The sequence below is a fragment of the Misgurnus anguillicaudatus genome, chromosome 21 (assembly GCF_027580225.2).
Source record: "Misgurnus anguillicaudatus chromosome 21, ASM2758022v2, whole genome shotgun sequence".
Taxonomy (NCBI): domain Eukaryota; kingdom Metazoa; phylum Chordata; class Actinopteri; order Cypriniformes; family Cobitidae; genus Misgurnus; species Misgurnus anguillicaudatus.
Genome location: NC_073357.2, coordinates 46,838,336 through 46,852,086, shown reverse-complemented (window position 1 = coordinate 46,852,086; position 13,751 = coordinate 46,838,336). Strand labels below are relative to the sequence as shown.

At 36.8% G+C, this 13,751-nt stretch overlaps 1 protein-coding gene across 1 annotated transcript; it reads left to right on the top strand.

Moving 5' to 3' along the window:
• The first annotated feature begins 600 nt into the window (after nucleotides 1–600).
• pcolceb (procollagen C-endopeptidase enhancer b) lies at nucleotides 601–10,325 on the top strand. The gene is made up of 9 exons (XM_055211095.2): nucleotides 601–750; nucleotides 2,439–2,547; nucleotides 2,622–2,880; nucleotides 4,036–4,160; nucleotides 4,554–4,690; nucleotides 6,503–7,014; nucleotides 7,114–7,188; nucleotides 8,865–9,035; nucleotides 9,524–10,325. Exons 1-9 carry the CDS (start codon nucleotides 662–664, stop codon nucleotides 9,652–9,654), a joined length of 1,608 nt encoding a protein of 535 aa, XP_055067070.2. The 5' UTR covers nucleotides 601–661; the 3' UTR covers nucleotides 9,655–10,325.
• Nucleotides 10,326–13,751: the final 3,426 nt, after the last annotated feature.

The window sequence follows — 13,751 nt, the reverse complement described above, 5'->3', positions numbered from 1 at the left end:
TCAGTTCAGGACAAAAATGTTCACTGACCTATAAAAACATGCAGAGGTTTTTCCAGTCACAAACAGCACACACGATTAAACATTCAATATAATGCACAAACAAAAATGCTTGAGATAAAGATGATTGTTGTGCAGAACTATAGGTGAGTTCCAAAAGATTATATCAAAGACTTTTAATAGCACGTTGCAATGGTAAGAAAGTTTAACTTGACTACTTGCATTCTTTGCTGGACCGCAGCGTAACGACAGACTGTTATGGAGAGTGAAAAAGAAATCAAGAGGAAAAAAAGCAAAAAGACTTAAACTAGTGATGTTTATTTCCAAACTTTAAACTTGATGATATCACTGCATACTGCAACCTTAGCCACAAAAAAAAAAAAAAAAAAAAACCCTGCACCCTAAAAACACTTCAGCGTGCTAAATCAACATAAACCAGGTGTGCTTGTTTACAGTTGCTTATTTAATTGAAATTTCTCCAGCATTCCCTGTCAGTGGCTTCTGGGACCTATTATTCTTTCCCTTACACCTTTATTTACTCCCTTTTTTCTCTGGCTCCTGAATCTCTCGTTCATTCCGCCTCCCGTCTCTAACACGCCCTAAAATTTGCTCCTCTCCTCCGTTTCCTCACTCACTGCTTCTCTGTACTTCTTTGAGCAGAAGGATGTGGGGGGGTGTATGTGTGTGGTATTTGGGGCTTCTGCTTTTGGGGTTAAGATGGGTGCATGGACAAAGCCAGACCAACTTTACAAGGTAAGTGTGTGAACTTTTGTGTGATTTATGCCAATGTGTGCATTTGCATATATGTGTGTGTGTGTGTGTGAGTGAGTGAGTAAGTGAGTCAATGCAAGCATTCAGTAAATAATGAAAAGGTAAATACATAAATATCTAAGCCTTTTAAGTACAGTATGTCATACCAAGCCTTTATGTCTTTATTTCTATTTGCAGCCTGTGCTAAACAGCATGATTTTATATATTTGCTGAGGGACATTTCTCCCAAAAATGAAACTTTTGTCATTTATTTACATTGTTACAAAGCTGTATCAAATTGCGTTGTTCTGCTGAACACAAAGGAAGATATTTTGAGCAATGTTTATAACCAAAGCGCTTTTTTATTTTTTATGAAAGTCAATGGTGCTTCTGTTTTCTGCTCGAAACTACAAATATCTTCCTGTGTCCAGCAAAACTGAAATTTATACAGGTTTGTAACAACCTAAGGGTGAGAAAACAATTTTCAATTTTCATTTATGGGTGAACTATCCTTTAAAAGATTGTTTTTTAAATCCAGATAATTTACTCACCACCATGTCATCCAAAATGTTGATGTCTTTCTTTGTTCAGTCGAGAAGAAATTAGGTTTTTTTAGGAAAACATTCCGGGATTTTTCTCATTTTGATGGACTTTGATGGACCCCAACACTTAACAGTTTTAATGCAGTTCAACAGAGTTTCAAAGGACTCTAAACGATCCCAAACGAGGCATAAGGGTCTTATCTAGCAAAACTATTGTCATTTTTGACAAGAAAAAGGTGTGCACTGTTGAACCACAACTTCTCGTCTATCTCCGATCCTGTGACGTGCCAGCGCGACCTCACGTAACTGCATAATGACGTCGAAAGGTCATGTGTTACATATATGAAACGTACATTTGCAGACCAATTTAAACAATAAACTGACACAAAGCCATTAATTAGTATAATTCGACCCACAACAACGTCAGAACGGTCCTCTTTCTCCACACTTGTAAACACTGGGGCGTAGTTTCGCATGCGTCCCAGGGATCTCTTGACTTATTGTGTGAGGTCGCGCTGGTGCGTCACATGCATATTTTTATTTTTCTTGTCAAAAATGACAATTGTTTCGCTAAATAAGACCCTTGTGCCTCGTTTGAGATCGTTTAGAATCCTTTGAAACTCCATTGAAGCTGCAGGTTTGAACTGCATTGAGTCTGTTGCGGGTTGGGGTCCATTGGAGTCCATTAGGGTGAGAAAAATCCTGGAATGTTTTCCTCAAAAAACAATTTATTCTCGACTAAACAAAGAAAGACAGCACTTTGGATGAAATGGTGGTGAGTAAATTATCTGGATTTAGAGTTGTTATTAAGTTCTGAGTTGGTTATGTTTGGTGATGAGCAGATTTGAATCAAAGCTGTGGTTGAAGTGTTAAAATGGCAGCTTGTATGTTACCGGGTATGTGATGTTGCTAGTAAAATTACTAGATTAAGCAAACATAGCAATCCTTCATAAAAAATATGACATCTAAAATGGTGATTAGTTGACTTTTCTGGAACGTCTGTGGTGAATGTGGCTGTTTAATTTGCTGTGGTTTGTGTGTGTTTACACATATTATGACAGGGCATGCTGTACTGCCTTATGTAAAGACATATTTAAAGCATGAAATATAGCGTTTCTCTCTCCATTTGCTTTCTTTCATGTTCCCCAGGCCCATATTCCTCTGTGGTGGTCATTTGGTGCAAGACTCAGGATTTGTGGCTAGTGAGGGTTTTCCCTCTCATTACAAACCGAACTCTAAATGCACCTGGTACATTACAGTAAGTGCACCTTCAATAGTGTTTCTTTCCTATGTCGTTTTCCAAACATGTCATCGCATTACCTCTCCTGTCAGGTCCCGGAAGGTCATGTTGTAATGCTGCAGTTCAGGATCTTTGATCTAGAGGCAGATCCCACCTGTCGCTATGACTACGTGGACGTCTATAATGGGCACTCGTACACAGTGCAGAAACTGGGCCGGTACTGTGGAACGTTTCGACCCGGTGCCCTCATCTCCACCTCAAACACCATGATGGTGGAGATGGCATCTGATGGAAGCACAGGAGGAAGAGGATTTGTGGCTTACTTTAGCGGAGGGAAACCACATGTTGAAGGTGGGATGACTGCAGCTATGATTTCATCTTTGGAAAGCACAATCCAGGCATGGAAATGATCAAGAAACGATAGTGTAAAAAATAATAGAAAGTGTACTGGTTATTTTCTGCCAGGACATTATGCATACACAATGCAAAGAAGTGCGAAATTCAAAATATAAATTAAACAGCTTACGGGTAGAGCATCGCGTTAGCACTGCAAAAGTTAAAGGGGTTCGAGCACCAGGGAATACATGTATTTAATAAAAAAATTATTGCTTGAATGCAATGAAAATTTATTTGGATAAAGGTGTCTGCCAAATGCATAAATTTAAATGAAAAAAACACACACAATACAGAAAAGTAGGCTACTTCATATTAATAAAGTACTTTGTGCTTCTAATTTTAAAGAGCTTTTTGAGTGATGGTTTCTTGCAATTTAATTTGCACCTACACTGTAAAAAATTCTGTGCTGCCTTTAATTTTTTGTTTAATTAACTAAACTCAAAGTAATTTTAACTTACTATTATTTGTCTTGGGTAGAGATGAATTGTTATAACTTATAAAATATGGTTAAAAGAAGTCTAAAATAAATGTATAAGTTGTATCAACTCATCTCTTGTCAAGATAAATAATAGTAAGCTAAAATGACTAGTAAAACTAATTGATTAAACAAAAAAAAACTTTTTACAGCTTCTGTTTAAAGAAAATGTTAAAATAAAAATAAAATAATTTATTTTCAAAAAGAAAAGAATAATCTGTTTTACATGTCTCAGGTTTTGTCCCTAACCAAAAATGAACAAATAAATAAATATGGATGTCACTGTGATGCCTATGGCAATTTTGGAACCAATCAAAAATAAGATCCTGAAGGCATCATTGACGAATTTTCTGTGAATCAGTTACAGTAAAATGTTTTTTTTTTTTTAGTTTCTGCTTTATGAATTGTAAACGTTAATCCAATAAGAACTTATTTGATTCTTAGATGTCCCAAGTTATAATAAAATTCTTAAATTAATCCTTTAATAATTTATAAAATTAATCCTTTCTTTAATAATTTATAAAATTAATCCTTACTTTAATAATTTATAAAATGAATCCTTTCTTTAATAATTTATTAAATTAAGGATTCTTTAATAATTTATTAAATTAATTTCATCATAATTATTTCACCAGAGAATCAGTTCTGTGGTGGCAGACTGACTAAACCCCAAGGTTCAGTGAAGACACCAAACTGGCCAGAATCTGATTACCCAGCAGGCATCAGCTGTTCTTGGCACATATCTGTGGATACCAACATGGTGAGGCTGCAAATCCCACTTCACACTTTTTTCGCAGTCGTGTAGCGTGAAATTGATTCTTTAACTACCGATTCATTAAATTAGATTTTGGTTTACTCAAAATATATGCTGCTATGAGATTGTGTGCGTGTGAATATAAATGTACATTTGAGTGTGTGTGTGTGTGTGTGTGTGTTCATGATGAGAGCACAAATGGTTTCTGGAATACTATGTGAAAGACCCCATTCAGAAAAAAGTGTGGCAAGGTGAGCCATGGAAAGAGAGAGAGGGTGCAAGGGGCATAAACGAAGCTTTATACAGTTTGAACTCAAAGCTAGTCCTTTACTTACATAACTACATATCAAAGTGTGTGTGTGTGTGCGCGTGTGTGTTTGTACATATGTACATTTACAGGTTATTGAGGTTACGTTTGAGAAACTGGACTTGGAATCAGACATGTACTGTCGTTATGACTATGTGACCCTGTTTAACGGGGGAGAGACCGATGATTCTCGGCGGATTGGCAAATTCTGCGGAGACATGGTTCCAGAGTGAGTAAAATCTGCTTCACTATTTTATTGTCAAACCGTGATTATCTACACAGGAAAAGGATGTTATTATTTTCTACAAGGTCACTTGTCCCTAAAAAAGCTTAGTGGAAGAATGTGCTTCCCAACTAGGAAATATTTTCCTTTCACACAGTCATACTGCATGCTTATGAACTTTGTACTTTGTCAGCACTTTAATGAATGGGTTCATTGATAATTAATGTTAGATATCAGCTTCATAGCTTATTTCAAAATATAAACAATTTAGTGGTATGCCAGGGAACACACAAATGCATCTAAACTAGGGCTGTCACAGTGATTAAATAATCGTCTCATCGCCATTTCAGTTCACCGCAATGATTGCACCTCTCTCTAAAAAACACAAGGGGAGCTTCAGCGCCTGTATAAACGAAACAGTATCCAATGGCACTCCTTCACTGACAGTGTAACGCGATACATTGCAAAGCCATTTAATACAATGAAAAAACAGCATTTAAAAACATGCTGCCAAACGTTCATAAGCAGTATGATTGCCAAGTAAAACATACATTTCTAAAACAGCAATTTCAAATTTAGGGAATTTTATTTTTTTGTTTTTGAAAGATATATGTGTTAGGTGCAATAAAGCAACACTATGTAGTTTTTTTACCTTTAAATAATGTCTCTAAAATTATTTCAGTGATAGAACAACTTTTAACTCTTTCCCCGCCAATCACGAGATATCTCGTCAATCAAGAGAAAACGCTTCCCCGCCAATGACGAGTATTTCCGTCTTTCCGCAATACCGCTATTATACACTAGGTGGCGCCCTTCCGCAACTTTTTAAACCCAAAAGTATTGCCCTCTGGCAAGTTGCTGCATGTCCGTGTCTGTTTTAAAGATCGCTTTGAATGGGATCTCTATGAAAAGTCCGTCACAAAAATGGAATTATCTCAGCTTTTTGCTCAAAATGTGGTGTTTTTGCAGAAACCTACCCATATTCAAAAGCTATTTTTTGTTTGAAAGCAGAGGGTCTGTTCTTTCATTTGGTATATTGTATGTTTATATATTTAAAGAAGAACATTTTCTGGAAGGCATTAAACTTCCGGAAAATCATGAAAAACGCTGGCGCTGGCTGGCAACTTTTTTAAAAAACGCTGGCGGTGAAAGAGTTAACTGAACAAACTGTACTGTTGCTGCAACCTGAGCACCCTCCTAGCTGCTACAAGCACACTCTGAAAGTGGCGGTGGAGGGTAGAGCACACAGCCCCGCCCCTCCCCCTGCCTGCAGAAGAGTGTCTGATACCAGGCACTGTTGCGCTTTTCAACCACATGGGGGAGCTGTAAGTCATTTTTACATGGAAACTACATAGTGTTGCTTTAATATTTACTGCCAGGTAAACCTTGCAAAAAAAAATGATTTCATGAACAAACAAAAAAATCTATGAGATTTACAACGTCAAAGCCCTAAAACAGGCAATTAAGCATCAAAATCATCACAATTTATTAGGCAATTGACCGTTAGCCAAATTTCATAATCATGACAGCCCTAATCTAAATGCATTGTAAGTCGCTTTGAATAGAAAATAGTACATTGTAATAAATGCTGGGTTATTTTTAACCCATGGACGAACCCAGCCGTTGGGTAAAATGAACCCAAAAAGTGTTTATATTTGACCGAACAATGGGTTCAAATAACCCAACATAGGTTAAATTACACCTCAACGGGTTGAGTTCATCCCTTTATGACCCAAATAACCCAAAAAAAACTCCAGTGCAAGTATAAATAAATGTTCTTTTTGTCCAAGAAATAATTATACATTTCTGTCCTTCAGATGCGGTAGTTACCAATGGAAATGAGCTGCTGGTGCACTTTGTATCCGATCTGAGTGTCACAGCTGCAGGCTTTATGGCTCACTACAAGAGTATTCCCCGTGGATCCCGGACACCCACTTCTGGCCTGGACACAGTATCCAGCCCTAGAGTGGACTCTTCATCTACTAACTCTAATACTCCACCAGCAAGACCTAAACCCAAAGTTAAACCTACTGTTAAACCAAAACCAAAAGCTCCATTAGGGCCACGTAAGCCCAAGCCAACTCCTAAGCCTAGGTCAAAACCCACACCCAAGCCCAAAGTTAGACCTACTCCTCCAACAAAGCCTAAGTCTACGACAAGAACTGGTGCTAAAGTCACACCAAAGCCTGCTGTAAAAGTAACACCACCTAAGATTAAGCCTGCACCTAAACCTGCCGCCAAACAACCAAAACCAAATACACCAAGTGCTACAACAAAGCCGAAAGTGAAGCCAATCCCTGGTGTCAAAGCAACTGCAAAGCCAAAGACAGGTAACCAAATTCAGGTAAAAAGTGTAGTTGTGTGACAGTCCAGTGTTATGTTTTTCTATGTGACTAAATGCATTTATTTGTGTATGTTGAAAACTTCAGTGGGGAACCCGCTGTGTACACAACCATGCAAAAAAATAGGCACTTTGGTGACGCGTTTCTGCCCAAGTCATTTTGGTAAGTTGCCTTATCTTCTCATTTCCACTATTTCAGTCTTTTCTTTTCTCCCTTAATTGCCACAGACATCGACCCCGGGGTCATTTTGAGGCTTTTAGTGCTGTTCGCTGTGTGATGATGGAATAATTGAGGCAGCACTTTGAGCAAACAGCTACTGTATGTGTTTACTGTATGTAAATTGAATGAATCATTTTTTTTCAGTGCACTCATTCAACCAAAAATTAAAAGTGTGTAACTCTAGACAATGCAATCATACAACATTAAACAAACAGTGTATACATAGCCTACTATGCAGTGGGTACATGTAAGGTGATAAACAGCAATTGTAGTGAAAACCGAAAAGTTTTTCTTTGCATTTTTATAAAATTTTGCATGCATACAAAAATATTGTCAAAACAATCCCATTTTCATGGATTCACCGAAATGACAAAAATTTCTAGGGTAGTATGTGGCAATGTTACTTTGTAAAGAAGTATGCGCATGCGAACATACAGTATGTATTCTTCTACAGAGCCGTAATACAATCGCAATAAAAGCATAAAGCATTTTTGTTTGGACGGACAATGAGGTAGGTTTGTTACCACAAGTGACCCTGACATAAATTTAGTTTTAAAATTGTGCTTGACATTATTTCTTCAAGTTTATTGAAGAAGTGTTCGTAAACTCAGTAGGTGCATCCCAAAATGCACACTTATGCACTATTCTACATCATTTTTTGCATAAATAGTTTAATTAGTGAGTTTACACTGAAAATCCCCCCAAAATGAAAGTGTGCTTTAAGTACCTGGATCACTAAAAAAAATGATTCATTCAATTTACTCAATTTTTTTAAGGTAAGTGGTTGCAATCAATTTATTTAAGCTACATTTAAACAAAAGTTTTTTGTTTTGTTTGGCCTATCTAATTTTATTTGTTTAAATGTACACTTTAAAAAATTGTTTGCTGCCTTAAAATTTTTTGTTAAATCAACTCAGATTTACAAGTCATGTCAATAGAGATGAGTTGTCACAACTTATAAAATATAGTTGAGAAAAGTCAACGTAATTTTATAAGTTATAACAACTCACTTGTAGTTATAACAACTCACCTCTAGTCAAGATAAATAATAGTACGTTGAAATGACTTGTAAATCCGAGTTGATTCAACAAAACATTTTAAGGCAGCAAATTATTTTTTACAGTGTACCTTAAAAAAATTGAGTAAATTGAATGAATCATTTTCACTCTAGACACTTGGCACTCGGCAGTCGCAGCTTTACCTATGTAACAAAAGAGAGTTGGGTATATCAGATGCCGTGAGAGCTAAGTTTGCCTACGGAGACGGTTACACCTCAGTCGGACGCTTACTGAAGCCATGCTGAACAATAACAATGACATTGAAATAACAATGTACAAACTGATTTTCAATGACTTGCATTGTACTATCCGTTTGACGTCATTTGCCCTCCAAGTGACATCCGGGAAACCGCTTATACCTCCGGTTAGTAAAAAACATTAAATGTACCATTTGGGATGATACACTAGACAGATGAGTGTATAGTTTAATTACATAGTGTGTATAGTCTGTCATTTGGGACACAGCTAGCATCTTGAGTAGCATACGAAGTCTTTACAAGAAGAGAATTTTCTCTAAACTTCTCAGACTCCTGAACCTTACTCCCTCGGTCTCTCCCACAGTGCTGACTGGTAAAGTGATATCAGTGACCCCAGGACCACAAGGCAGTGCTGAAGTTGAAGTGTCCATCATAAAGATGTATAAGGCAGGTAGACTCAGTATCAAAAAGAGAGGACCCACCTCATCCGTCACACTGAAAACCACATGCATGAAGTGTCCAGCACTGAGTAAAGGTAAAAATACACGCACGAGCACGCACACACACACACACACACACACACACACACACACACACACACACGTGTATATGGTTTATGGGTACTCCTCATAGTCAATTATTTTTATACTGAATTCTATCCCTTTTCCCTAACTCAACCCCTTAACCAAACCCTCAACGAAAACATTTGTAATTTTTTTTAAATAAAAAAAGACCATTCAGTATGTTTTTAGCCATTTGGTTTACGAAGACGCAGGTAAACCGGCTCAACCGTTTTTATGTGTGGACTGATGTTTGATCTACAACCGTCTGACAGTAAAACAATATCACAGTGTGCTTATTCATTATGTGGCCATAATAGCACAATTGTGAGTGTAATATTGTATAAATGTGTAATTCATTATCATAGTAAATGTATTAAGAAAAAAATCACTAGTTTACATTTGCATTTACTGAAGATTATTTTCTCCACGATATTAATAATAAGTATTCATTTATTCATAGGAGTGAACTATGTGCTGATGGGAGAGGTGAATGACGAAGGCCTCGGCACACTGACCCCATCCAGCTTTGCCCTTCAGCACAAACCAGTGCATGATAAAGCAATGGCCATTCTGGCAAAGAAATCATGTTGACATCACAACCACACTGTCCAACCACAATGGAAAAACAAGTTTAATCCCACCCACTCTGGGTTATTAACCTTATATGGAGATGTTAGGTCAAATAAACTAAAACCATGATTATTCATTTTGCATCTCTTATATATATATAATTTGAGGTTTTGTGGCAGAAAGGTAAACAATTCAGCACATCATCTCCTTGTTATTCTTTAACACCTGTCATAAAAAAGTCAAAAAATGGTCCCAAGCTGTCTCTGGGTGCCCTTTTAAAAGGTCCTAACATGTATCATTTAGGTACAGTATACATTTGGTACCATGTACCTTTGAGATACTAATACAGTATGCACTCTTTAGGTGGAAAGGTGTACTTTTTGAAAGGGTACAGTCCCAGTGGCAGCTAGGGACCCTTTAATTTTGACTATTTTTCTGACAGTGCACCAAGAGGGAAAACAGAAGATTAAGAAATCTGTGGCATGTTATGTATCATATTAGATCAAAGTCTGGAATATTGCCATTCAGTTCTAAGGGAGAACTAAGGCATTATGATATAAAGTACAAGGTAAAACCTGACAACAAAATACCATCTCGTGTTTATCAGTTTGTTTTTGTATTACATACTGTAAACATTTTATATGAGACAATGTAAATGCTTCTTTAATTAAAGGACAAGTTAAACTTTTAAATGCTTGAGAGGTGAATTGTTTTCATCCGTTTAAGTGTCTGGAAACTCTAAGAAGCAGTTTCTCAAAGAGGTTTTAGATTAATCCAAGACTAAATGCCTTAATTATTTTAGAACATTTGAGGAAAATACCCTACTGAGGTGCATCTTGAGACAAAACAATACACTTGATATATGCTAATATACATCAGTGCGAGATGTTTTTAAATTAAGACAGCTCAAACATGCATTTTAGTTTGGGACTACACTCTAAAAACAAACGGTGCTATAGCACTAAAAGTGGTTGACTGCCTAATCATAGGGTATGTAGTACCCGTGTAGCACCTGTGTAGAACCATATTGTGCTATATAGACCATATCTGGATGGATGGTTCTTCATAGGTGCTTTACATGATATTTCCCCGATATTTTGTCCATTATCGGATATCGGTTTTGTGATATGGATTGACTGATTTATCAAATCCAGTCCCAATAACAACGTAGCTTTGCATGAATAAAACAGCCTTGAATGAATGCTTGGTGGAATTAAAAACGCTGCATAAATTTTTTTTTACAAGATAAACATTATTTTGCTAAAACGTCTAAATAAATGTCTGTGGATATGAATTATTTATGACCTCCGCGAGATATACCGCAGTTTTTGCATGTCAACAGCCATTTCATGACAACAAAATATTAATTATTCTGACATAAAATATCAGTAAAGAAATTCAATGACATAAGCTGTTTTGTTTGTAACTTTCCTGACAATGTATTATTTCAGTGATATTATTAATCAAATCAATATTTTTCTTCACTCTTTCAGACCCCTCTATTTATTACTTTGTATTCAAATAGGGAGTGATTGTGATTTTTATTATACAGTGAAGGTGCGTTCCATTCGACCGTAAGTGGACTGCGAAGTGGACTTCACAGGGTATTCCGCCATCTTAAGTGAGATTCCAATCTGAAGGGAGCGAACATGTTCAGTTTGAAGGGCACTGCGCACGGCATAGGGAATCAGGGAACATCGATACTTCACTTCACAGGAAGTGGAGAGCGATAATCACCCAACTGTCATTGCGCACATCACGTGATCACCAGTCGGAACGGTCAGACCGCTATGCAATTATATGGCAATCGTTTAAAAACACATAAATACACATAGTTAACCAAATAAAAGTTTACTTTCATATTTGCATGACAGTTACACCAGGGCTTAAATTCTGTTAATAGTCAAGTAATAGCAGCAATAGTCAATTAAAGTGTATAATAAAAATACGTTTTCCATTACGTAGTACTCAATGGTTTTTTATTGTATAGTGTACATATTTTAAATGTGATAGTAAATAAAAATTAAAATATGAATGTAGTCCTATATAAATGTATGTTATATCAATCTGCGCGACCCCGTCGTTCACTTTCTTTGATGACGTTTGAAGGCCGTTCCAAAAGAGCGGTGTAAGTCCACATCAACAGATATACCGTGCTCAGTGAGTAGGGAGCAGTGAACACTCCGCAGGGACCCTGTCGAATGGAACGCACCTTGAGTGTTTGTTCAGTTCAGTAGCCTAGTGTAGTAATTGTTATTATAAAACGGTTAGTTCCAATCCTTGATTCTGATTGGTCAATAGGTGTGCTTTATTCACGATAAAGCACTGCTATGACCGCTTCACCCAACTGTTCTATTTAATATCACTTAGCAACACCTTTAGCAACACATAAACATATAATGAGGCAAAGTCTGAGAACAGTTTGTTGTTTTTATTTGAGCTTTCATGTTGTTGTTCGCAGTCAGGGACTATTTTTTCTAGCGGAAGGAATGCTTTTATTGATTTAACTTCATGAAAGTTGCACTAATATTTTTTTTACTTTAATATTGTGTGGTAACCGTTTTATAAAAGCAATAAGGTACTCGAGGCAAGTGCTGTATCGTGAATAAGTAACGGCTGAAGGGGTTGCTTCGCGTCGTGCCTAACAACGCCCTTCAGCCGTTACTTATTCACGATACAGCACAGCCTCTCGTACCTTATTGCTTACATAATGTAGTAGTTGTATAACAGTAAAGAAAAATCGGTTCAGCATATCGGTTTTGGGCACAAAAGCATCCAAATATTTTGGAATCAGTTTTTTAAAAAAAAAATCAGTATGGGTCGATCTCTAATTAAGAACTTTAGTGCTATTTACCAAATTTTTTTAGAGTGTAGGATAAGACCTATCCAGAAAACCGCCCCTACATGTTTAATAAGTTAGCAAAGTCCAAACTTATTTTCAAAATGCATTTTTACAAGCTTAAATATCTGTATAATACCCTGTGTTATTTTGATTGAATGTATGTCATTACACTATCCTTGATTACTTTCTTTCTGTTCAAACATGTATGATCTGTCATGATGCAAAGAGCCAATCCAGCAGTATACTACAGTAAGTGCGGTATGTCTCCATCACGTGGACAGATCTTGAATTGAGGTTCTGAGTGTCTGCAGTGAGCTGGAACAGAGCCAGGGAGAGAAGGAGAGAGAGAGAGCAATGGAAAATTGTTTCCCTTCCCCTTTTCATTCATGCTGTGCCACACTATTAACTCTCTGACATCTGATGTTAATGCTGAATACCCATAATGTAATCATAGTGTTTTTCAATGTTTTACTAAACAGAGCGTGTACGTACTGTATGTAAGAATGTATCACAGACAGATGGATGGACAGATTGAAATAGTGAAATAGTAAGAAATGAATGGTGTGTGCACGTGTGTGTCCATCGAGGGTGGTATGGAGTTCTGTGACATAAGCGTCCAGCTGCTCCTGCTACTCAGCAGCAGTTAATATGTTTCTCGCTTTCTATCTCACCCACACACACAAACACACACACAAAGCACGCACACTCAAATGCAAATACAGGCAAACTTACACCTGCAGACTAAATGTGGACTCTACTTTTACGCCACCTACGCTGCACCTTAATAACTTGTAGTAATTTCTCATTTTGAATTTGACATCTAAACATGCATAAACATTTCTATTAAAAGGGATAGTTCACCCAAAAATGAAAATTCTGTCATTTACTCACCCTCTTTAAACAACATTTATAGCCAAACCGTATAATTCAGCACCACTGAATTCCATAGCATTTTTCTTTTCTGCTATGGAAGCCAATGGTGCTTCTGTTTCCTGCTTGATTACGAATATCTTCCTTTGTGTTCATCAAAACAAAGAAATTTATACAGATTTTAAACAACTTGAGAGTGAGTAAATGATGACAGAATTTTCATTTTTGGGTGAACTATCCCTTTAAAGGATTAGTTCATTTTCGTAAAAAAAATCCAGATAATTTGCTCACCAGCATGTCATCCAAAATGTTGATGTCTTTCTTTGTTCAGTCGAGAAGAAATTATGTTTTTGAGGAAAACATTCTAGGATTTTTCTCATTTTAATGGACTTTAATAGACCCCAAC